The following is a 25795-nucleotide window of genomic DNA, read 5'->3' as shown; positions in this document are numbered from 1 at the left end:
CCTTACATGGAAATTAAAATGATGAGAAAGGTGGATGGGTTTACCTATGGAATGTCTAAGACCACTGTCTATGTTGGCACTGAGCAGATTGGACATAGCTTGTATAGTACATTTCCTGAGTGATGATTGATTGTTAGTCTCAGTAGGAGACCTTGTTGATTCAACGCTCTTCTCTTCCTCTCGATCCATCACATCATTCAGCAGCTTCATGAATAATGTGAAATATCTGCCAAGGATAGAAAGAAAAGGTGTTGAACATTATTATAGCTATGACTCAATAAACCAACATGTTTGAAACCCTTATCCATCACATCATTCAGTAGCTTCATGAATAATGTGAAATATCTGGCAAAGAAAGGGAACCGTAATTGTTATCATAATGGCTATTAGCAGATAAAAATGATTTGGTGCCCCTTATCGATATACAATGCAAAGTATCACTGTCCAAATAATATCCATACAATATGACTCTCTACAGTTATCAGGATTATGAGAGAAGTACTGTTTAAAAAAAAAAAAATCACAAATTGTTCAACAAATCAGTGTTTTGTTTCAGATAGTAAGTGGCATGAAACTTTTGTGAATCTTGACCACTCAGGGATTTTTGAAATCAAATATGCATGGATGCAAAAGTGTGTGGTATGAGAGAGTATATAATTTTCTAGAGTTTGATTTCATACAGCCCTACAACTGTGAATATTTGTGGGCACCCATGTGAAATGAATTTCAGTAGAACAGGCAATTGCATTGAAAGTACTAAACTGTTTCTGATACACTGACCTAACAAACACATACATCTCAGTCAAGCTACATGTACTAATGTTATGTATTAAAAGTATGTGTTATAACAAATATAATAATAATAATAAAATGGTGCTCATAAAGTGCTTTCCTCTGAAGTCTCTAAGTGCTAAAATAACCTCAGTGATACATAAAATGTCAAGATCATGAGTTAAAACAAGTTCGCATATATTGGATTTTATTATTAATTGATCTGGCAAAAGGGAATCACTTTCAAATTAGACTTTAAACTTACTTCAGAAATAGTTTTGATTTGGCTTCCATGATATCACCGGCATCTCCTTCTTCTGGCTGTAGAGGGAGTGCTACTAATAAAGCCGCCATGGCCTCCATGCTAGCTTCATCAAGTTCTCTGCAAACATCAACAAATATCAAATCATGTTCATTCCTGATTGATTGCTATTGTAAGAAAGGCATTCATCTACATTTGCCACTCACTACCCAAGAGAGATATGGGGACCCGGTAGGATGATGAAAGCATTTGTGTAAGTAATTGCCTATACCCGCACAGTGACCATATGGTAGGAATACTCCCCAGGTAGTAGAGATGGTGCACATTGTACATGATTGAACCGGGATAAAAATATGTGTAAAGCACTTAGAGACGATAATCCGTATTAAGCAAAATTGAAATCCATTCAAAGAATTAATTACAAATCTACTTAATATGAAAATCCTTGAATAGTTTTGTCACTATCTGCATAGTCCCAGTACCATAAACGGATCTACAAACGGAAGACACCTACCTTGTGAGTGACTTGATTTCATCTGTGGCACCATCATTTGAGAAGCCTAAGATCCAATCAGAGAGATAGTCTACAAGCTTGTTCCTAAAACGGATCTCTTGCCTGAAGGATAAACAATCTCTCCTCTTCATCATCTATTAAGGACAATCAAAGACATTTACAAAATCATTTGATGGTATCTACATCATATTCTTGTCATCATGAATAATTCATCAAGTTTGTCAGATAAAATAAATCTGTGAGTACAATAGCCTGGAGAGTGCACCTGGATGGAATTGATATGACCATAAATCACAAAGCCCATGAATACAGTCTTCTTTGTAATGACAGTTGAAAGGTGATTTGCATAGAATAATTCAATAAAAATATGTAGCCATCCAGTCGATAAAAAAGAATTTAAAATGCCATCTAGGTATATACATATACTCACCATGGACAGAAGCTTGCATAGCTGGACTTTGATCTGTACTACATTCTCATTGGCAGTGCTTGGGTCTAGTCTCCTCACATACCTGCATGATGACAAAGATATATTAATCTATTTTGAAAACTCTGGGTTAAAGAATGTTATAAATCAAACTTTCACACTAATTATTTTAATCAAAGTGAAATCACCTCGATATAACAGTACTACCATTATCAAATTAGATTCAATTTTAGAATAACCACATCCAATCATGACCAATCCCCTTCCCCCTTCTCACCCACTCTCTCCCTTTTAGCTTCCTCTCCCTCCTCATTAACATCATCATCACAATCCTCATTGTAATCATCCTCACAATCCTCATTGTAATTATCATCACAATCCTCATTGTAATCATCCTCACAATCCTCATTGTAATCATCCTCACAATCCTCATTGTAATCATCATCACAATCCTCATTGTAATCATCATCACAATCCTCATTGTAATCATCCTCACAATCCTCATTGTAATCATCCTCACAATCCTCATTGTAATCATCCTCACAATCCTCATTGTAATCATCATCACAATCCTCATTGTAATCATCATCACAATCCTCATTGTAATCATCATCACAATCCTCATTGTAATCATCCTCACAATCCTCATTGTAATCATCATCACAATCCTCATTGTAATCATCATCACAATCCTCATTGTAATCATCATCACACTCCTCATTGTAATCATCCTCACAATCCTCATTGTAATCATCCTCACAATCCTCATTGTAATCATCCTCACAATCCTCATTGTAATCATCCTCACAATCCTCAATGTAATCATCCTCACAATCCTCATTGTAATCATCCTCACAATCCTCATTGTAATCATCATCACACTCCTCATTGTAATCATCATCACACTCCTCATTGTAATCATCCTCACAATCCTCATTGTAATCATCCTCACAATCCTCATTGTAATCATCCTCACAATCCTTATTGTAATCATCCTCACAATCCTCATTGTAATCATCATCACAATCCTCATTGTAATCATCCTCACAATCCTCATTGTAATCATCATCACAATCCTCATTGTAATCATCATCACACTCCTCATTGTAATCATCATCACAATCCTCACTGTAATCATCATCACAATCCTCATTGTAATCATCCTCACAATCCTCATTGTAATCATCATCACACTCCTCATTGTAATCATCATCACAATCCTCATTGTAATCATCATCACAATCCTCATTGTAATCATCCTCCTAATCGGGAGCGCCAGGAGTGTCAAGTCTGACAAACATGAGCGCTATACAAGAACCCACTATTATTATTATTATTATTATTATTATTATTATTATTAAACATAACTTATATCAGTGTATCATCATCACCACCATCACTACCATTGTCATCCCACCATCACTACCATTGTCATCCCTGTCACCGTTATCATCACCATCATTATCACAATCATCACTGTCATAATCCTCATCATCATCATCACAGTCATCAGCAATAAGATCACCAGTATCACCATCATCATTATCGTTATCATGACTACCATCCAGTAATACCTTGTGATAGAGAGTATAAGACCCTCTATACTGACGATGCCTAGATGTTCAGCAACCTCTTCTTCTTCATGCCCATTCTCAAGGACCTGACGTAGCACCTGAATCACATGCTTGATGAACAATGTGTTTATCTCTGTCGTCTCAACCTGATCAAAAAAGATACCGTAAATCAATGTTATCAATGTATCTGTGCAAGGACCTGACGTAGCACCTGAATCACATGCTTGATGAACAACTTGTTTATCTCTGTCGTCTCAACCTGCTCAAAACAGACATTAAATCAATATAAAAAATATATCTGTGTGGAGCATTCTTCTCATGCACAAAATTAATTGTATGTTTTCATATCACACCAACCCTACATAAACAATAGAGACCCCACACATTTTAAATCATAAATAAAAGAAAAAGTACATGTAACTCTAGTCTTCACATAGGCAATACCATTATAGGTACTTCTTTCAGTTTCAAAATCCCTTCAGCGTTCCATTGGTTGTGTCATCACTTTTAGTTTCGTATTTCAAGCTGCATGTAATTTTACAGAACACAGACCTAAAGCCCCAGTCCCATATAAAGCCGGACCAGCACGGACGAGCACGGACCACTCCGGACCATCCCGGACCATGGTCTGGGGTGATCCGGGATGGTCCGGGATGTTTTGTTCAAAAAAGTGTGATGCTTTAAAAGCTACAGTCCCATATACGTCCCGGACCGTCCCGGACCATCCCGGACCCCATCCGGGGTGATCCGGGATTCGGTCCGTGTTGACACCGTGTTGGCACCGGGGTGGTCCTGGATGGTCCTGGATGGTCCTGGGCGGTCAATAACTCACTCCCGGACTGCCACGGATCAACACGGACCGCCCCGGCGCCACTACGGATGACCCCGGACCCAGCACGGTGGCTACACGGATCACCCCGGATCAAACTATTGTCCCGGACCGTCCCGGACCACCCCGGCAGTTTTTGACCGTCAAAAACATTCGGGGTCGACTCCCGGACCGCCCAGGACCATCCAGGACCATCCAGGTCCATCCAGGACCATCCAGGACCACCCCGGTGCCAACACGGTGTCAACACGGACCGAATCCCGGATCACCCCGGATGGGGTCCGGGATGGTCCGGGACGGTCCGGGACGTATATGGGACTGTAGCTTAAACCATTAGTACATGTATACGATAGTTTGTCTTAGCTTATATGTTCACATTATTATCTGGATTTTGTTATTCAGTTCTACTTGTTTATTTGTAAAGGGAACCCTACTTACAAGCTAAAGCTTCTTTCGGATTCCCTATCCATTTTTTTTTACTTTGTATGTTAAATATGTTTGTATATGTCTTCCAAACATCGTTTGTAATATTTGATTTTTTTTTTTTTTTTTAAATGGTTGAACCAATAAATGAAAATGAAATGAAGATGCTGCTAACAAAAAGACAAAATCAATGATATCATAGTGTATATGATATATATGATTAAGATTAGGTCATACCTGCCCATTACTGTCAAAGAATTTATCAACATATTCCTTGATCTGCTGGAAGAGTTGAGGATAGAGCGCTGGATCAAGCTCCTCTCCTATCATCTCCTTCACACAGTCTCTAGCCTGTAACCATGAAACAATATGAAGTGGACAGGATTACATCAAGACAGTGAAGACAGTGGCATTGTACAAAATATTTTATTTAATCAGTGCAACAGTTGTTGTAAACAAACAAACTGAATAGTTGATGTAAATGGCATTTTCATCATAGCTGAAAGTTAGTTGCTTATAAACATTTAGAATATATTTCCACTGTGTGCCAGGCAAAAGGGGGGTTAGAAAGGGAATACTTTGTTGACTGAGCCTACTCACATACAAGCTATGCTTTTTATTTAGGCTCCCCACATTTTACATTGTTTTACCTTGCCTGTTATATCTACATATTTTGAAATGTCGTACTTATTTTCCGTACATTATACCTAATTTGAAATCTCTAATTTTTTTAATTTTGTTTTCCTGTGTGAAATCTACTCTTATACAATATACGTCTGTATAAAAATAAAAAGAATATAAACTGTTTTTTTATGTAAAATGTGGAATAAATAATAAACAAATAAACTTCAAAAAGTAGAGTGGAAGATGGATCAAGATGATTTAAAAAAAAAGAGAGATCAACAGAGTATAGCAAAAAGAGGAAAGAAGTAGGGATTAACTTACCTTAGCACCATGCTTCTCATTATTGCACACAAGTAATCTCAGCAGACTGGCCATGAAGCTAAAAAATAAAAAGGAATACGAAAAACACTATGAAATACATTTGTAAGATTATTAAAAGGAATTCTGGCATAAGAACACCTATAGACACCCCCTTCAAACAAATTTCAATGAATCTTGCAACACAATTTGTTGTAAGAAACTTTATTTATAACCCCATAGTGAAACAACAGAGTAGAATTCAAAGTATTACTTCACTACATGTTTCATTATTCTAAAAAGCATGTTTTGTTTTGCTAGAACTCTCTAAAGAGCATACGAACGAAAGATAAACATTTTTCTTCAAAGTCTTGACAAATACGTAAATGAAATAAATGGTAGTATTGCTTGACTTGTAATACTGTGGATGCTCAAATAGGAAAGTAATCCACAGACAGAGATTTTAATTCATGAAATTTCTTCACAGGAAGTGATCGTATCGATCATAATCAAGTATGGTCTTGGGTGCCTGCATATTTCAATGAAGTCAAAGTAGTTTTTCTCACTTCTTGAGTTGATCTGTAGGTTCCTCAGTGACTGGAGATGATGAGAGGACTGGGGCTCCTATGTGTCTGGGACCAGCTTCACAGGGTGAATCAAACCTAGGAAAAACATACCACAATGGTGAAAACAGTGATGCTTTGGGAAACACAAAAAGTGGTCTTTGTAAACAGGTTCCTTTAGTACATGTTTCAATGAAAAACCATCAAGGGAAACAAATAATATGGTCTTGGTCTTTGTAGACAGGTTGTCACTAAAAGCAGGTTTGACTGTACATGAAAGAGTGTGAGGTAGTCGAGAGGTTTAATCACTTTACTAGGATGAAGTGTTCAAGCCTTGTTCTTACACAAGGCATTTCTATCTACACTATTTTTCTCTATCTATTCAAAGTTAGTTTGTAAGTTGCAATGTCATTGTCTTTGATTAGTACATGTACTTGCCTTGATAACTAGTAAGGCCTTTAATAGTTTAGTCTCAATTATATATTTTAAGCAAGAAAATGACAGTTTTATACCTTGGTCTTCTGTTCCTTGACTTGAGACACATACCACCAGATGCACACAGGAAACCAGTCATGTTCTTCCATTCCTGTAATAATAACCATAAGTAGTCAGTAACACAACATCAACTGTAAGTGGTTCCAAATGATCGTAGGATTTGCACCAAAGAAGCTTTCTCACTATAATATAATTGTATAATTGCTTTCCTACTTGTACCACATTATTTCTGAAATGATTTCTCAGAATTCAAATATAAACCGTTTGCTATTTTAAAGAGTAACTATGTGTATGTTTGGGTTTTAGTCACAGCAATGAATTTCAACTCCAATGATGCAAAGTTAGTGTTTTACTGTCATGATAAGAAATGATACAGCACATAATTTTGGAAGTTTTGTGTACCAAAGCCTATCCATAGGGATTCATGTAATCCAGTCTAAACATCTATGAAAAGAAAATTGCAGCCATGTTAAAATTACAGATTTAGACAATAAATGCATTATGCAAACAAAGTGGTAATGTGGAACCAGCAATCATGTAATAGATACAGAAAATATTTTATTGGCTGAATTAAAAAAAATATGATTTACTCATGAATTGTCACTATTGAATGCTTTTGTCAGCACTCTTATCTATATAAGCTATTGAATTTACTGAGTTAGATAGCCCCACCTGTGCGCTTAGAAACACCTGTATAAAGCACCCTATAAACGTAATTAATTATTATTATTATTATTAGGTGGTCTGTTGTCAACAGACCACCTATTGATTTCGTCAGAATTTTCTTTCTTTATTTATTATTATTATTTATTTTTATTTCTTCCCGTTTTTTGTTTATCGGTTAACTCAAGATCGGTTGTGTTAATTTCTTTCAATTTTGACACAGTGATAGGTCATTGTCATGAGACGTGACAGGAACATTTTCAAAGTCATCAGGTTATCGTGACGTCATCCAGGCGCCATTTTGTGAAATCACATTATCCATCATATCTTTATGATGCATAAACAAAGGTCATTCATATTCATATCACATATACTTCAGGTCAAGGGTCAACAAGTCATGTCATCAACGGTCACATAAAGGTCATGACGCGCACGTACGCGCGCGTCAAAATTTTAAAATGCTCAAAATCACTTAACTATTAAACGAGAGTACGAATCAGGTCATTTTAAGCATTTCAAAAATTTCCGTCCGTACTTGTCCCCGCGCGCGGTGCGCGCGCTCACAACGCGCGGAAAAGGTTTAAATTCAATTTGTTTACATGATTTAGATTCCTCTTACCTTTAATGACAATTTACATTAATTTCAGTCACTCTTGACCTTTCATAAGGCCGTGAGCGCGCGTCAAAGTTCAAATTCCGCGCGTGCTGCTATGGGCAATATAATGTAAATTTGATCAAAAACATGCTACTTTATAAATCGAAATAGCTCTTCAGATAGTCCGTCGACCCTCAATTTTAATATCATGGTTGGAAAGAGCATTAGTTGGAGATATGATTTCATACCACCCTGACTCGTACAAAGTGAAACAGAATCTTCTTATTTGCATCTAAACTAAAGAAAATGTATTTTGTTGATGACGTCATTTTTGTCTTTGTTTAATTGAGATTATCTCGCTTATCAGTAATCGATTTTCTCCCAGATTTCGATATGTTGTAGCTGAAATAATTCTCTACCAGAAATATGCCATTTATTGTTCATTTGAATGACGTCATCATAGTGAAATATTCGATTAAAGGCGACAATGCATAATTTGTCATATTTGCGTGTTACGTCTATGGGAGGTCACTTTTGTCAAAAACATGTATCTGCATGACAATGTGTTTTGTCCAGTATCTCGGTTATTATTCAACAGTTTTCTCCCAAATTTTAGTATGTTGTAGCTGGGACTATTTGCTATTTAAATACTTCCTTTTTTTTTCTTCAATCAGATGTCAGGATCATGCTCATGTATGCTCATCATCATCATCATCAATATCATCATCATCATTATCATCAATGTCACCATCATCATCATGGTCTGAAGATGATGATCATCAACATCATCATGATCATGATCATTATCATCATCATCATACAAATTGTCGTTTTTATCGTCATATAACATTATCATTATCATCATCATCATCACCTTTACTATCATGATCATCATCATGTTCATCATGATCATCATTGTTTACATGTCTATATAACTTCTCCCATTCTCAAATCTATCATAAGACTTAGACAGACCACCTTATTCGTCTTCGTGACGAATTAAATTTCTAGTATTTTAATTGAATTTGTACAAAAACACAATTCAATTAAAATAAATTTGTGACCACTCTTTTGTGTGCACGATTACTCAAAATTGAACCGTCCAATTTCTTTCATATTAACTACAGTCATAGGTCATCATCTTAAGACGTGACAGGAACATTTTCAAGTTCATCAACATATCGTGACGTCATCCAGGTGCCATTTTGTGAAGTGCTCTGAGAATCAATTAATGACCATATCTTCATAACCGAAAATCTTTTCTCATTCATATTTAACACGATTATGGTCAGTATCTGTCCGGTCAACTTAAGGTCAATAAACGCGCGCGTACGCGTCCGTCCGCGCGTCTATGCGCGCAAAAATAAAAAATGCTCAAAATCACTTTTTGATCAAATTAGAGTTCGTTTTAGGCCATTTCAAGCATTTTGAAAATTTTGCGTGCGCACACCTTTCCGCGCGCATAAATTTGCGCGCGCGTTTTTGTTCGTGATGGTCGAACGCAACCTAGAATCGCCATTTTTTGTCTATCATAGTATTGCCCATTTTTTTCCGAACAATTTGATACCATGTTTATCTCTTTATGACCATTAATAACGAAATGAGCGTCCTTTCAAGGTAAATGTCTGTGCGTGCGAGCTCTTGTAATACATAGCATATATGGTCAAAAACATGCCTATACGAAATACATAGCTCTTTAGGATGCAAGTTGACCCCACAATTTTTTGCATGTCAAACTCGTGAGAAATAATCGAGCCAGTTGTAAATAACATCGCGCACCAGCTGCTGGTGACAATGACAATGTAATGCGCACCATGCACGAACTGTATTGTGACGTAACAATCAGACCCTTGGCACACTGTATGCAGTGTATCGAACATTCGTCAAGCACTGGATGCACAGTGCTTGTTTGACGATGTTTTTGCAACTTCTAATGCTAGGAAATCCTGTGGAGTGTAGGCTACATAATTTATAAGATAGTAATTTATAATTTATAATTTATAAGATAGTAAGAGTTTCTTGTTTGTTCTATATGTCTGATGTGGTTAATATTAGTAATATTTACTGCCTAATTCAGGGCAATACGACTTGCCATATATCATCCTCACCTTCGGTTCGGGCGATATACGTCGTATTGCCCAGAAGGCAGTCAATATTACTTAATTATGCATCATCATGATAATTGCTCAATATTTCGTTCATCAGTTGAGCTCATCAGTTTAGTTCAGTTCATCAGTTCATCCGTTTAGCTTATCAATTCAGTTCATTTTACATTAGTTCAATTTATCAGTTCATCAGTTTATCAGTACTTCATTCATCAATTCATATCTCAATACATCATTTTACATTAACATCATTTCATGGGGTAATTGAATTGAAGATGAGCATGATCATAAGAATTAAAGACAGACCACCTAATTCGTCCCCATGACGAATTAATTTTCTAGTATTTTAATTGAATTTGTACAAAAACACAATTTAATTAAAATAAATTTGTGACCACTTTTTTGTGTGCACGATTACTCAAAATTGAACCGTCCAATTTCTTTCAAATTCAACACAGTTATAGGTCATCATCTTAAGACGTGACAGGAACATTTTCAAGTTCATCAAAATATCATGACGTCATCTAGGTGCCATTTCGTGAAGTGCTCTGAGAATCAACTCATGATCATATCTTCATAACCGTAAATCATTTCTCTTTCATATTTATAACGATTATGGTCAATATCCGTCCTGTCAACTTAGGTCAATAAACGCGCGCGTACGCGTCCGTACGCGCGTCGGTGCGCGCAAAAACAAAAAAATGCTCATAATCACTTTTTGATCAAATTAGAGTACGTTTTAGACCATTTCAAGCATTTCGATAATTTTGCGTGCGCACACCTTTCAGCGCGCAAAAATTTGCGCGCACGTTCTTGTTCGTAATGGTCGAACGCAACCTTAAATAGTCATTTTTTGTCTATCATAGTATTTCCCATTTTTTTCCGATCAATTCGATACCATGTTTATCTCTTTATGACCATTAATACGGAAATGAGCGTCCTTTTAAGGTAAATGTCTGTGCGTGCGAGCTCTTGTAATACATAGCATATATGGTCAAAAACATGCCTAAACAAAATACATTATAGCTCTTTAGGATGCAAGTTGACCCCATAATTTTTTGCGTGTCAAACTCGTGAGAAATAATCGAGCCAGTTGTAAATAACATCGCGCACCAGCTGCTGGTGACAATGACAATGTATATTACGCGTATAACAAAATGCGCACCATACACGAACTCTATTGTGACGTCACAATCAGACCCATATCTCCGTCGTTTTATCTTTGTTTACGCTGAGCTTTGAGTATGTTGTAGCTGAGAAAATAAGCTATCACAAGTGTGCCCTTTATTTTTCGATCAGATGCCGGGATCATGCTCATATTTCACTTACAAAGTGGGATTTGATAATTCCATTTTCCGTTTACGTGTAATCTCTAAGGGAAATGTTTTGGTATATCGGTAACGCACTTGACTTCCGACCTCGAGGTCCCTGGTTCGAGTCCGGGCGTCTCCAACAATTTTTTTTCTTCACTTTTTTTTCTTTTTGACCTTTCACTCTACCATCTCCTTTGAATATTAAAACACGTACAATCGCAAATAATGTAATAAACAACCATATTTGCTTTATTATTACCCTATTATCACTACATTCATTACTTTTTGCGTGTAATCCTTATGGAAGATGACTTTTTCTCAAATCTTGATTCTACATTCTTGTCTTTTGCGAGCAATATCGCCGTTATTTCGGCTTGATTTTTGTTGATTTTTGAGTATGTTGTAGCTGAGACTATATACTATCTGAATGTTCTCTCATTTTTTTCAGTCTGTCATCGTAGTCTGTTGATGATAATCATCATCATCATGATCATCATGATCATCATCATCGTCATCACCATTACTACCAAGATCATCATCATCATGATCATCATGATGATCATCATTGTTTACATGTCTATATAACTTTTCCCTTTCTCATTATAGTAAATATTATAATCTATCATAAGACTTAGACAGACCACCTTATTCGTCTTCGTGACGAATTAAATTCTAGTTATTATTATTATCTCAAGTTGAATGAGAAGACAATGAGGATGGTACACGACCAATGGATGGCTTACATCAAACTCTTGTTCTCTTGGCTGGGGCACAATGTGTGATGCCTTCCCATCCCGTCTCATGTTCCTCTTACTATCCAGTGATGCACTGTCCTCTCCTTTACCCTTGTACAATCCTAAAGATCGTGTGGACGTCTCCCAAAGGGAATAGGTCTCATCCCATGCCTGTCAAAATAATTAGTAAAATTTATTTCAGTTTTTAGATTTGTTAATACCATAATACAAACGTAACTCAATACACCCTTACACGGTTAAGGCCGCCAGGTTAATTTGCGCGTAAACTTTGCGTCATCAATGTTTTCAGATGCGCATATATTGTTGCGTCACTGCCTGCGCTGTGCGCTCACATCATATTTACATGGGCGCCATTTTAAATTACGGGTAAACGACTTTGTTTACCGGTAAATCAAAATAGCGCCCATGTCTGCGCATGCTCACTCTTGTAACCGTAAAAGGGTGTATGGGTCAATCATTCAGAACTTCTCGTCCTCCATAACTGTATCAACACAAAGGGTACAATCCCATCACACATTCCATAATAAGTCAAATTAGATTACTTGAGTTCCTTGTTGTGATTTTACAGGCAGGACTAAACCTCTTCAATCTCAGTCTCTTGTCTCAATGGAAGGAATTTATAGACATCTGTACCATTGCTTTTAAATTGTACTTGAGTATGGTACTTCAGATGCTATACAGTGTACAATTTTATACGATTTAACAAAAGAGCACATTTGTCATTAGTTTTTCAATATTAGCTTATAATAAATATTTATATTAAATATTAAAGACGGAAGAAACAAGGTAATTTTGGTGAATTTGTTTTCATGCGAAAGAACATCAACGTAAATTACCTGACTGTTGCCATCGGTTACATATTCAATCTTCCTCAAAGAGGCAAATATTCTTTTCCTCTGTGCTCCTTTTTCTGCGAAAGATGGGAAAAAGAGGAGAGTGAAAGTTAGTCATAATATCATCACTACTATCCTCCCATCATATGATTGCAATCATTGTCATCATTTTAATCAACATCATCACTATCGTCTTCATCCCCATCATCATTATTATCATTCCCATCATCATTATTATCATCGTCGTCATCGTCATCATCATTATCGTTGTCGTCGTCATCGTCGTCGTCGTCATCGTCATCATCACCATCATCATCATCATCATCATCATCATCATCATCATCATCATCATCATCATCATCATCCTCCTCCCCCTCCTCTCTATCATCTCCCTCCTATTACATCATTACCCTGTGGTCCTATTTGTGGGAGGCGCGCTAGTTCTGTGTAGACACCATAGTTTGGTACGACCTGAGTGAGGGCATAGTCATCGGTACCACAGCATATCTCTGCCTCCTCACACAGCTGGCCCAGGCAGGACAGGGCAGTGGATGTAGCCTCCTGGTCACAGCTCCAGAGGTTCATGATGAATACACACTATCAAGACAAAGAGAAGGAAATACAGTGACATAGGTACATAGGTACATTTACAAACACAAACATATTAATCATGAGAAAAAAACATGCGGCCAGAGACAGAATCGGTAAGAGAGTTGGTGACAGAGATGCTGGTACAAAGATGGACAGTGGGCTTGACAAACAATAAGGAAAAAGTATGAAATAAAGCCTGGATAACATGACTGGGCATGATAATCAATGAGCAGTAAGAGACCAATGGAAGCTTGTTATAAACACTCAACAGGTCTTTGGCAAAGCTGCTCTGTATTTGACCCCCCCCCCCCCCCCCTCCTGAAACCATTGAATGTTTCCTCCTTAAGTCCAGTTACTTCCCGATCGCGGAAAATCAGAGTGATATTGGTTAGAATCGTGATGCCAAAATACTAGTCTGAAGTGAAATTCAAACTCCTTACTGCTTGCCTGCCATTTAACCAATTTCAATATAACATACCTCTAGCTTGTTCTGTGCCTCCCTTGTTCTTGGAATGTTTGAATCTACTGTCGCATGGTCCTTGTATTTGTTGAGGAATCTGTTTCTCAAGGAGAGCACCTCACTGAGCCACTTGAGAACCTCAGTGGTGTTGATTATCTGCTGGGTGAGAAGCTTCTGGGCCACTGAGAACAACACTGAAGAGCTGCACAAGACAATCAGCAACATAAACACATTGATGTAAAGCTTCTTCAGAAGGTTATAGTATTGGTTATTGTTGCATGATTATACTTTGGTGACACCCATCTACTTCAAAATATGAATTCAACGACCAACAATTTTTTTTACTTTGAACCGAAAACTTGATTGACGGATGGCAAATGAGGTTGATATTAATGTAGATATGTGTAGTTACAAAGGAGAGACATCTTACCTAATGTCCCAGAATGTTGCAATGGGTGCTTCAGGGTTCCAAAGCTCTACATTGCCAGGTTGATGGACTGTAAGGAGAGCTTTCATAGCTTCTACTACAGGTTTAGAAAAGTTACAAAGGAGAGACAACTTACCTAATGTCCCAGAATGTTGCAATGCATGCTTCAGGGTTCCAGAGCTTTAAGTTGCCAGGTTGATGGAGCGTAAGAAGACCCTTCCTGGCTTCTACTGGAACATTTACTAAGAATCAACTTACCTAACGTCCCAGAACGTTGCGATGGGTGCCTCAGGGTTCCGGAGCTCAATGTTGCCAGGTTGATGGAGTGTAAGGAGAGCTTTCATAGCTTCTACTACAAGTTTAGAATAATTAAAAAGGAGAGACAACTTACCTAATGTCCCAGAACGTTGCGATGGGTGCCTCAGGGTTCCATAGCTCTACATTGCCAGGTTGATGGAGTGTAAGGAGAGCTTTCATAGCTTCTACTGAGATGTCAGGAATGGTTGAATACTGGCACATGAGAGTTACTAGTCCTGTGATCAGCTGGTATGTGTTGTTCTGGATGACATGTCCTGCTGATCCATGGCTCTGTAGGAGGTTATCATAATAATTATAATAATAATAATACATGTATGTCTTGTTAACCCAGGGTAGCCTCATCAGTATTCATACTGTTCTCCCCGAGGGCTCTGCAATCATATTATTACACTGGCTATAACCGAGCTACCATTAAAAGGTGCTCAAGCATTCAAGGAATTTCTTCCTACCGGGTACCCATTTACCTCACCTGGGTAGAGTATATCAAATGTAGATTAATGTCTTGCCAAAGGATATTAGTGGATATGGACACGTTATGCTCATTGCCTTGTGAATATCGGGTATACTGGAATATCATCCTGTATAACTCACCACCAGATTCAGCGTATAATATCTGGCCTCATGACTCCCTATTTTGTTCCTGCCTCTGTTTCTTTGCTCCTTCTCTTTCACTCCCCCATCCTCTTTCAATATCCCACATTCTCAAAGGGAAATCAATGTTTCTCGGAGTGATATTTACCAATAATCCAAAGGTGGATCCTATTAATTTACACTTCACTTATAACAAAATGTTTTGTAAGGTCATGGTCTCGATGAATTCATTGCAACAGGAATTTCTTGCATTTTGCAGTCGTCACAAAACTTTGCAACACAAAAAAGGAAATATCATCAACTGGCAATGGCTTTCTCCTCATTTCAGCATACACCACTAAAAAAAATTAAAAGCCAACATTCTTAATTTCAGTTATCATGAAGTTTTAAGGTAGGTATTACTAAATAGCTCAGTCGGTAGAGCAGTGGTGCCTTAATCCGGTGACCCAGGTTCGAAGCCAAGTCGTGCGCTAGTGTCCTTTGGTAAGGCATTAATCCTCATTACCACGCCCCTCGGAGAGGACCTAAAGCCGTCGGCCGTCTGGTTGCTCACTTACAAGCATTTATGCTTTCTTAGCAGTCAGGTAAAATAACCACCAACCAAAGTCCTTTGGCAAGCTGCTGTCTATTTTTGCCAATCTCCACCCAGCTATTATCTATCAGTCTAACCATATGACTTACATGCAGCATGAGTTTTGGATCAGCATGGACCAGTTTGACGAGCCAGAGTAAGACAGCGCTGGGGAAGTCTTCACTGGACTTGTCTCTTGACTTCCATCCTGGCATCTTGGATTTCAGTGTCGTCAAGCTTGGCTGTAACAGGTACAATAATATAGGAAAGACAATTCAATTTCAATTTCAATTCAATTCCAATTCCAATTCCAATTCCAATTCCAATTCCAATTCCAATTCCAATTCCAATTCCAATTCCAATTCCAATTCCAATTCAATTTATTTCTTCACAAATGCCAAACATCTGAAAATACATAAAATAAAATACATACTTACAATATTAGATCATGTACAGCATAGATAAAATGCCTCCATATGGAGCAATGTATGTTTTTTTTTAAAAATCAGCAAACGTGGTTACTCATTCTTTGATAGGGAAGTCAAAGTGGGTCATTTACGTGGTTGAGGAATTCTGACAATAACATGTCATACAGACCATACATGAGATAATAGATACATCAAGTCATCCTTTTTCTGCCCATATCAAATAGTTTGAATATGTATAAAAGTTTAAGCAGTTTAAGGAGCTATATGTAGCATGGCTACCCACTATCTCAATATCTTCATACATGTACATGTATGTGGCAAAGATACAATGTGCATGTCAGTATGTCATCTGCTTCCTTGATTCCTAAAAACATCATATAATGTTCACCAGCAGGGTGCTCCATATTTTGCTCCTATGAGCTTATTTTTCTTTGGAAGTGAACATACTACATATTTATATCATTGGCTTGATCCCGTCTGATACCTTTCAAAATTTCTCTCTTTTTCTCCAATGGCTCTTTCTGTTCTCCTCAAGATACCTTCTTCGTCTGTCTTCACATTCAACGTTTCTGAACCATACACCATCCCTGTTCTAACACAAGCTTTTTAAATCTTGCCTTTTATTTTCGCAGCTAGGATCGAGGCCAGCTTATTAAACTCTACTCATCCCAATCTGCATCTTCTTGCCATTGCAACCTCACATCCACCACCACTGTTGATTGTATCCCCAGGAGAGTGTTTCACAAAGAATAAAATCGACTTTAAGTTGGACTTAACTATGGTAAGCTGTTCAAACCACTTTTTTCTCTTATTATTTAGTGGCATTGGTTTATCCAGGGACATCCCAATCGTTGTCAGAAATCTACAGGATTTACATTTTTTGATAGTTCATTATTGTAGGAAAAAATATTATCTAAAGACCATAATTGAGAGACCAATAGTGAGAGCAATTAGTGGTATTAACAGCCTGCCATAGTTAAGTCCAACTTAAAGTTGATCTTAGTCTTTGTGAAACACTCCCTAAGACTAGTTTAGTTCTGAAGGGACTTACCGGGTTCCTGACTGCAGTGTTGTGGTTCTGGTTGCATTTGCGATAGTGTTCAAACAATCTTCTCAGGTTCTCAGAGAAGCAGTAGAGCTGAGCAATCTTGGGCCACCAAGGCATGTGAGACTAGGCAAAGATAAAACAACGAACATACAAGAAAAGTGTCATCAATTCTAAACTGTTGAGTTAAAGAGAAGGTTGAGTTCTAGGAAGAGGTTAAACAAAATTGTGAGCATTATCATTGTATTATGCAAGTGTGGAAGAACATCAGATAAAAAATGTTCCCTGAAAAGCATGGCTCTTCAAATGCCTTAATGTTCTAAATGTAACATGTAACATCATAAAAATCGGTACAGATTTTTATGCCACATGTTTGTGTAGTCTCATATACATCTTTATGTGTCCAGGGTGGGTGTTTCACAAAGATCCTAAGTCGAACTTAACTCAGATCTTAAGTTGGACTTCAATATTATGGAGAGCCATTTGTAGCCTTAAAATATAATTTATTCAAAAGCAAACATTCAAGTATTTTCGACTTTTCATAAATTCTACATCAAGAACATAAAAATTCCTTGATAATAGAAAATATGAATGATTTGAATCAACATCTTATGTCTTTTAAAATGAATTTTTAAAAATATTTTCAAAGATGTTAACGGCTTTCCATAATTTTTAAGTCCAACTTAGAATTAAGTTCGACTTAGAAGCTTTGTGAAACACCCCAAGTGCTTGTAACTTTACCAAGAATGGGCCTCATCATTTTGAAAATTCCAGAACCTTTCAGTACACACCAATACTTATATGCTAGATGATCAAACTTTTCTGATCGATTCCACAACGATTCTTTCACAATGCAATCGCATGACCAGAACTCAAATTTATCTTTAACTCTTAACCCTTACTGTACTGGGGGGGGGGGGGGCCTGGGAGGCCCCCCCTCGACATTTTTGGAGATCGCGCCGCAACCGCTCGGAATTTTGAATTGTCGTTTCATGACTTTTTTCCTTCAAGTCTTACACACATTTTGATACCATTTTCGTCGAAATCGGATATACCTGTAAGGTGTTACATAACAATTAGTATGCGCATGTCATCAAAAAAGTGCTATAATTGCATATATTCATGTACAAGCAGAAATGTGAAGATATGAATTGATATCAAATTGCTTTTATATGTTTCTCAAAGTAACTTGATGTATTTCAGAACAAAAGAATACATTAGAAATAAAACAATAGATATAATAACAAATAAAAAACAATGAAATACAAAAGAAAATAAAAAGTTGAAAATCGCATCAAATTTGCATAAATTATCATTATTAATTACATCAAATAACTATTTTTTGTGTTAGAAAAGAAGATTCATATGAATAATGAGTTTCAACATGACAAAAGTGGAGTCTGACAATTTTTGTAATGATTCTAGTTCCCTGTATATTACCAGATTAGATATTCATGAATGCGTAATTTGCGTATTCATAATTTATGCAAATTAACCTATGCATTTTCAAATATCATAAAAATAATGAAACCTCATGAATTTGAGATGAAGGAAACATTTATTCAATACATTTTCAAGATTCTTCACAAGTCTACGGACAAATATGTAGAGTTTTCTGTAAAATGCATAAAATTAGCATTTTGCATAATTAATTAGGCTATAACGACAAAAATTTGCATATTAGGAAAAAACTAATTATACCATCTTGTTCCTTACATAAATATCTACAATCATGCAAATTTTCGCGTTCATCGGACATTCGACGGCCGAGATCATAGGGGGGGGGGGCCTCCGAGGCCCCCCCCCCCCCAGTCAGAGAGTGCTCGAAATAGCCCAGTACAGTAAGGGTTAAAGATGAAGTTGAGTTCTGGTCATGCGATTGCATTGTGAAAGAAACGGTGTGGAATCGACCAGAAAAGGTTGATCATCTAGCATATAAGAATTTGTGTGTATTGCAAGGTTCTGGAATCATCAAAATGACAAGAAATTGGCCAAGTCTTGTTAAAGTTACAAACACTGTACACAGAAAGATGTATATGGGACTACACGAACACGTGGCGTAAAAAACCTACCCCCCGAGTTTTACGATGTACATGACATATTTAGAATATGAAGGCATTTGAAGAGCCATGCTTTTCAGGGAACATGTCTTATCTGATGTTCTTCCACACTTGCATAATAAGAATGAGTAATGCTCACAAATTATTTTCACCTCTTCCCAGAACTCAACCTTCTCTTTAATACGGTCTACAACGGTCATACAAGATCTATGAATAACCTTCAAGTTTCAACTATGTTTAAGGAAGCGAATGCTTTTCTTATACTTTGATCATTGAACTTTTTGAATATTGCTGGTTCTCCAAATTAACCCTTTTCCGCCAGATTTAAGAACACTTTATCTAAAATTTACCAACAAGAGTCTAGTGTGATTTGACACCTCATCTATATACAAGCACATCCTTTGAAAGTTAAATAAGCTGGCATAAATACCTTTGTTACAATAGTATGAAGAGACTGGACCAGAACCAGATGGAATACAGTAGGTGATTGAGCCTGGAGACAGGTCCTGAAATGCTCTGGTACTGACGGTCTTAGTCTGTAACAAGCTACAGCACTGTCTATCAGCAGCTCAACATCTACCTGAGAGCGTAGGGGACGTGAAGGGCAGAACAGTTGGAGCTGTAAGAGAGAGAGAGGGTGAATTGTCAATGCGCTTTCTTTGATTCAAACAAAAAGATTAACGTCTATTCAATGATACACAAGTACAATTTAACAGCAAACACAGAGTAAATAATTAACTGCATGATTTAATCAAATACAATGGATAATAATTTCCTTTAGAAATCTGGAAACCTGGACCGTGTCCCTGTTTCATAATTTTTTTTTATCAATCACAGTTATAAGCTACAGAAATCACTGCATTGTATTGGCTGAGAGCAAATTTGTCGTAGAACTTTAGCCTTTGTTATTGAGAAGAAGCTTTATGAAAAAGTAGCCCCTGAAATTTACAAAACATTGGAAATGGAGACCCCGTAATATATATTTTTTTTTTCACTGAATGGGACCCTAAAAGGTCATTTGGTTCCTAAATTTTAAAACTCATTGGCATAACTAAAAACATGTCTTTTATAACAGGATTAAACTGTTCTTTAAAAATGCTAGAAAGTAGGTCTATATCCTCTGGCATTTCTTAAAAGGTACATCCTTAATTGCGTCTACTCACATTTAGATCTGTGAGCATCTTGAGCACCCAATCATAGAGTGCGTTCCCTTCTGAGTTCTGCAGATAGGATGCAGCCTTACAGAGCTTGACACACGCCACCACGGCCCATTCCATCTGCTGTCTGTTGCTGCTGCTAGGAGACTCAAGCCAGCGACGTAAAGAGTCAAGCAACTGCTTCTTCTGCATTTGCTTGGGTGATAGGTTCAAGTGATTTGAATGGAGGATTTCAGCTAATGGACCCTGAAAGTGAGAGAAGAGGAAAGAGAATAATAATAAATAATAATATAGAGTATTTGTAATGCGCCAACCCCACATAACTAATGTGTTCGAGGCGCAATGGAGAAGATAAAGTACAAGCACACGAAAATACACAAAAAATGAAGAAACAACAAAGTGAAAGTAAATCTACTGGAAAGCCGCTTTGAGCAAATGAGTTTGGAGGACATTTTTAAAGCAATCTACAAAAGTAATTAGAGGGCCTGGAAATCATTTACAATGACCTTTCTTATACTATAGAAAGGCCTTAAATATGAAATGAAAACACTTGCAAGGGCCAGAAATTAAGGATCTTACATGAAAAGTGGCATGCATGAAATACTACTTTATAGAAGAGCTTTGAACAAAGAAAAACAGAAGCATTTCATCAACAGGCGCATTTCATCGACAGGAGCACCCATTAGAATAGACTGCAGGAATACCACTGAAATCACTCTTTCCCTCTCTGTCAGTGTCATTAAATGTGATTACTCCTTCAAATAAAATTGTTTAGTATCAGAAAGTGTTAGATTCTATTGGAAAGATTGTTAATATCAACATAGTCAACGAAAGTTTGTGTTTCATATGCAAACAACTGATCTTTCTAAAACAAAAGAAGATGGTAATGGGACCTTCCCTCCAGCAACTTGTTCTGAGCAAACTTTCAGCATGAAACAGGTATGGGTTATGCTTGTGATTGGATTTTAGGTCAAGTAATGTTTAGGTCAAGGGTTAGGTGTAGAGTTGGGCCAAGGATAGACATTTAGGAATTCAGTAAGTCCACTGGGGAGTGTTTCACAAAGATCCTAAGTAGAACTTAACACTAAGTTGGACTTAAAAAGTATGGACAGCCATTGGAGCCTTAAAATGAAATATATTCAAAAGCAAAAATTGGAGTATTTTATACTTTTCATCAATTCCACATCAAGAACATGAAATCTCCCATGATAATAGAAAATATGAATGATTTGAATCAACATTTTATGCCTTCTAAAAAAAAAATTACAAAATGTTTTCAAGGATGCTAATGGCTTCCCATAAATTTTAAGTCCAACTTAGAGATAAGTTCAACTTAGGATCTTTGTGAAACACCCCCCAGGAAATTGAAAGCAGAGCAACAGCTTCCAGAGCATGCGTTACAGAACTGATGAGAGTTGTGAGTATTACTTACAGGGCATAATACTAGCAGCATGACCTGTAGGAGAAGCATAGAGCTCTTTCGTTTGGCTGATTCCTGTTGACTCTCTGCTAAGTCAAAGAGTTTCTCACAGCACTCTGCACAGTGGTGTGGGGTAAGTCCAAGCCGAGAGTTCACACCTGTATGATCAATGAAGCAAATCAAAAAGGAAAATTGAGAATTTACATTTCTTAGGTCTATTCTACTAATTTTGTTGTTTTATTTCAAACAATAATTTAATGGATTAATGGAAGCAGGGGTAACATACATGAAATAGAAAAATTGCTTTCATGTATAAGTATCGCTCTTCCCAATTAATTTGTTTTCCTTCTCTACTTCCTACCATTATATGCAAATAATAACTGATTCATCAATTTCAGGTACTGTCAATGATACTCAATCTAATAACAATAATTGTTTTCTTCATTTAGGAAAACAATGGTGCCTTAATTACAATCATCTCACTCACTTACTTACATCAATGATTTACCCTACACTTCATAATATACATCTACAGTCAAACCTGATTTAGTGACCACCTGTCTACAAAGACCACTATTCGTGTCTCTCTTAGGTGGTCTTTATAGACAGGTTTCACTGTATAAAAGACTTACCATCACTGTCTCTGTGTTGGTACCTTTGAAGTTGCATGAATTCCACGGGGTAGTTGTCCATCCAGTTCCAGATGGCCTGTACCATGTAATAAGCCAAATAAACAAATATGAAAGAAAATGTTCTCGCAACATCAACAAAAATGCCCCTTCCTATTTTGTTAATCACCCTTAATTATACAACAACAACTGAAGGCAGACTTATAGGAAGCATACATTTAAATGTATAAATAAGGGGGGTGGGGGGGGGGGAGCTGAACAAAAGTACAGCTGTCAAGGTTGATATAACTAGTGTCAAGGTTTGACAAGAAGATTTTTGGATTAACTTTATTTAATCATTTTCTATTCCCAGCATTATCATAACACTCTTGAACTTCTACATTTTTGTATTTACTGCTTTCATGATTTTTGAAATAGAATCACATGAATAAAATCCTGCTTGCTAAGTCATATTAATTAAAAAAATTGTATCCCATGCCTGTATCTACAGACATTATCTCTTCAATATTACACAAGTAGTAAATACCAAATAAATGATTGATAATGGATTACCTTTTCAAGGCTCTGTGCTAATACAGTCATAGCATTTCTCTTCAAAGTGTGGAATTTACTGATGATTTCTAGATAAAACAAAACACACACAAAACAAACGAAATGATACCTTGAAATGAAAATACAAACATGTCGAGCATTTTACCATACTTTGAAATAATGAAAATACAAACATGTCAAGCATTTTATTATTTTTGAAATGATGAAAATACAAACATTTCAAATATATTGAACCAGATATAATCGTTCATCGGAATACTAGGAAACTAAACAAATAAGAAATATCTCATTTTCAAAATGGAAAATAGTAAGTACACCTGTATGTGAATGTTTGATGCATAACCACTTTTTATTATGATTTTTCCACAAAATAGATGAATTACACAAAAAATAAACTTACCATTTAGTAACCTTGTGAGTCTAGCACAGTCTACATTGATGTGCTGTATCAACTCTATATCACTCTCATCACATGTTTCATCACTTGATTTACTCAATGCATCCAATCTATAGGAAATCAATAGGCAAAGAAAAGAAAATAGAGATTTGGGGGAAACAAATTATATATATATCAAGAAAAAGACGATATAACACAATTTCCAAATGATACAATAAAACTTTGTCATTTTAAAATTTTACATCGATATAACTGACTTTGTAAGCAAACAACGTTTAGCCTTTAAAAAGTTACCATATTTCATCATTATTTTATGAGTGGAGATTTCAAGGCAAGTTAACAATATACACTGTCAACAAATACATTAACTTTTATTTGTAAAAAAGAAAATGTATGTAACCAAACTGATTGGAATGTGTTGAACAAAACTCAAACAAAAAAGGCAAAACTTAATTCTGACACAATAGATTCATGAAATAATAATAATACTGTTGGTCCATTAGTTTACATACTTATGGAGTCTTACACACAGCTTTGTTATGTGATATAAATTCAAATACTTCTAGTCATATTAAAGGGTTGTTTGTTTTACATATTATATTCATTGCAATTCAATGTATATATAATTATGTATGCTGTATTGTAACAAAGAATGCACAAAATGAATATTCTAACCATGAAAGAGGAAGTGCCTGTATCAGATATAAATCTATGAGATCATCTCCTAAAGCATCCTTAATTCTACCACATTTTTAGAGAATTTATCAATAAACCAAGCATCGAAGTAGGCCATTGTTTCCTTCCTTTTCATCAACAAAACACTTCTGTCAAAACCACATGTATTCAAACGTGTTTTCAGAATTTAAAATGTATTCATTTGTTCCTTCCTTCTGATTAAATTCCATGCCTACGGTACATGTATTATAATGCATTAATAATTATATGCATTGTTTTCTTCATGTACATCATGTGTGTACATGTATGTGTACAGTTGTCACAAGATATTAGTGTTTTTATGACAGACAGCAACAATTTATCTATATTTAGAATAAGAAAGCTCTCATATACCATAAACAACAAAAAAACAAAAACATTTACAATTTGATCTCCCCCCTCCTTTTATCAATATCACTCCAAAAAAAAATCAGGGGGGGGGGGAACCTTTCCACAACAAAACCCATGTCTACTCCTTTAACTTTTTTAAGTGTCCTGAATTACAAGTTGATCAACCCTACACAATTTCACATACAGATATAAGATACTAACTTATCATGATTACAAATTAGAACATGATAATGAGAGTTGACATCACTCTCAGCGCACATCCTAAAAGCTCTCATGATCTGCTCATAAAATCATCATCATCATCGGTCATTGATTCAGCGCTCTCAGCGCACATCCTAAAACCTCTCATGATCTGCTCATAAAATCATCATCATCGGTCATTGATTCAGCGCTCTCAGCGCACATCCTAAAACCTCTCATGATCTGCTCATAAAATCACCATCATCGGTCATTGATTCCTTCCTGACAATAAATGAAAGCTTCCCAAATCAATCAGGTATTACCCTCACTAGCCTTCCCAGTATATATCCACTGCTCCTCAACGTGGACAGTTACCTCCCTGTTACCAGGAAGACCAGATATCTAAACAGAACGTTGCCAAGATGTTTGAGAGGCCTCTTTCTCTCTCACCCCTCTTTCTCTCTATGTCATTCTCTATCTATAACTCATGTTTCGATCCAAACCCTTCATTTTTTTTCTCACAATTATACTGCCTTTCATATCTCCCACGCATTGAAAATATAAAAGAACTGATGTTTAGGTTCCACCTGATATCACATATATTTAATTTTTTTTTTTTTTTTTTTTACTTATAAATGGGTGATATTAAATAAAGCATCTGGTCAATTTTTTTTTATCTGCCAAAATCAATAGACGAGAGATACATGTACATGTATATATAGCTCCATTTCCATTTAGAATATGAGTAATACTAGTTATTGACATTGAGCTTGTGCAGAAAGGAAATATTAAATTTCATAATAAACATCATTATCTATTCACAGTCACAGTATCGTATCATTACGAATAAACATCAGTATC

General features: G+C 36.4%; 1 protein-coding gene across 5 annotated transcripts in view; it reads right to left on the bottom strand.

Annotated features, from left to right (window-relative positions):
* Positions 1-25795, bottom strand: part of LOC756734 (neurofibromin) — a 70357-nt gene that overhangs the window by 28749 nt on the left and 15813 nt on the right. For 3 of the 5 annotated variants that reach the window (XM_030992470.1, XM_030992471.1, XM_030992472.1), the window contains exons 5-26: positions 23693-23799; positions 23293-23360; positions 22744-22819; positions 22124-22269; positions 20698-20937; positions 19965-20153; positions 17481-17600; positions 16112-16243; positions 14913-15109; positions 14113-14296; positions 13454-13640; positions 13047-13120; positions 12199-12360; positions 6797-6870; positions 6288-6383; positions 5746-5803; positions 5038-5151; positions 3549-3694; positions 1978-2059; positions 1548-1681; positions 1037-1153; positions 45-226 (exon numbers count right to left, since the gene is read on the bottom strand). In XM_030992470.1, coding sequence (XP_030848330.1) covers positions 45-226; positions 1037-1153; positions 1548-1681; positions 1978-2059; positions 3549-3694; positions 5038-5151; positions 5746-5803; positions 6288-6383; positions 6797-6870; positions 12199-12360; positions 13047-13120; positions 13454-13640; positions 14113-14296; positions 14913-15109; positions 16112-16243; positions 17481-17600; positions 19965-20153; positions 20698-20937; positions 22124-22269; positions 22744-22819; positions 23293-23360; positions 23693-23799 — 2885 coding nt within the window. Of the gene's footprint in view, positions 1-44; positions 227-1036; positions 1154-1547; positions 1682-1977; positions 2060-3548; positions 3695-5037; positions 5152-5745; positions 5804-6287; positions 6384-6796; positions 6871-12198; positions 12361-13046; positions 13121-13453; positions 13641-14112; positions 14297-14524; positions 14615-14657; positions 14765-14912; positions 15110-16111; positions 16244-17480; positions 17601-19964; positions 20154-20697; positions 20938-22123; positions 22270-22743; positions 22820-23292; positions 23361-23692; positions 23800-25795 lie in introns of those variants that run through there. The other 2 variants (XM_030992474.1, XM_030992473.1) reach the window with 2 other exon arrangements.

The sequence above is a fragment of the Strongylocentrotus purpuratus genome, unplaced genomic scaffold (assembly GCF_000002235.5).
Source record: "Strongylocentrotus purpuratus isolate Spur 01 unplaced genomic scaffold, Spur_5.0 spur5_scaffold_2, whole genome shotgun sequence".
Classification (NCBI taxonomy): domain Eukaryota; kingdom Metazoa; phylum Echinodermata; class Echinoidea; order Camarodonta; family Strongylocentrotidae; genus Strongylocentrotus; species Strongylocentrotus purpuratus.
Note: the sequence above shows the minus strand (reverse complement) of the source record. Positions and strands in the feature narration are given on the sequence as shown.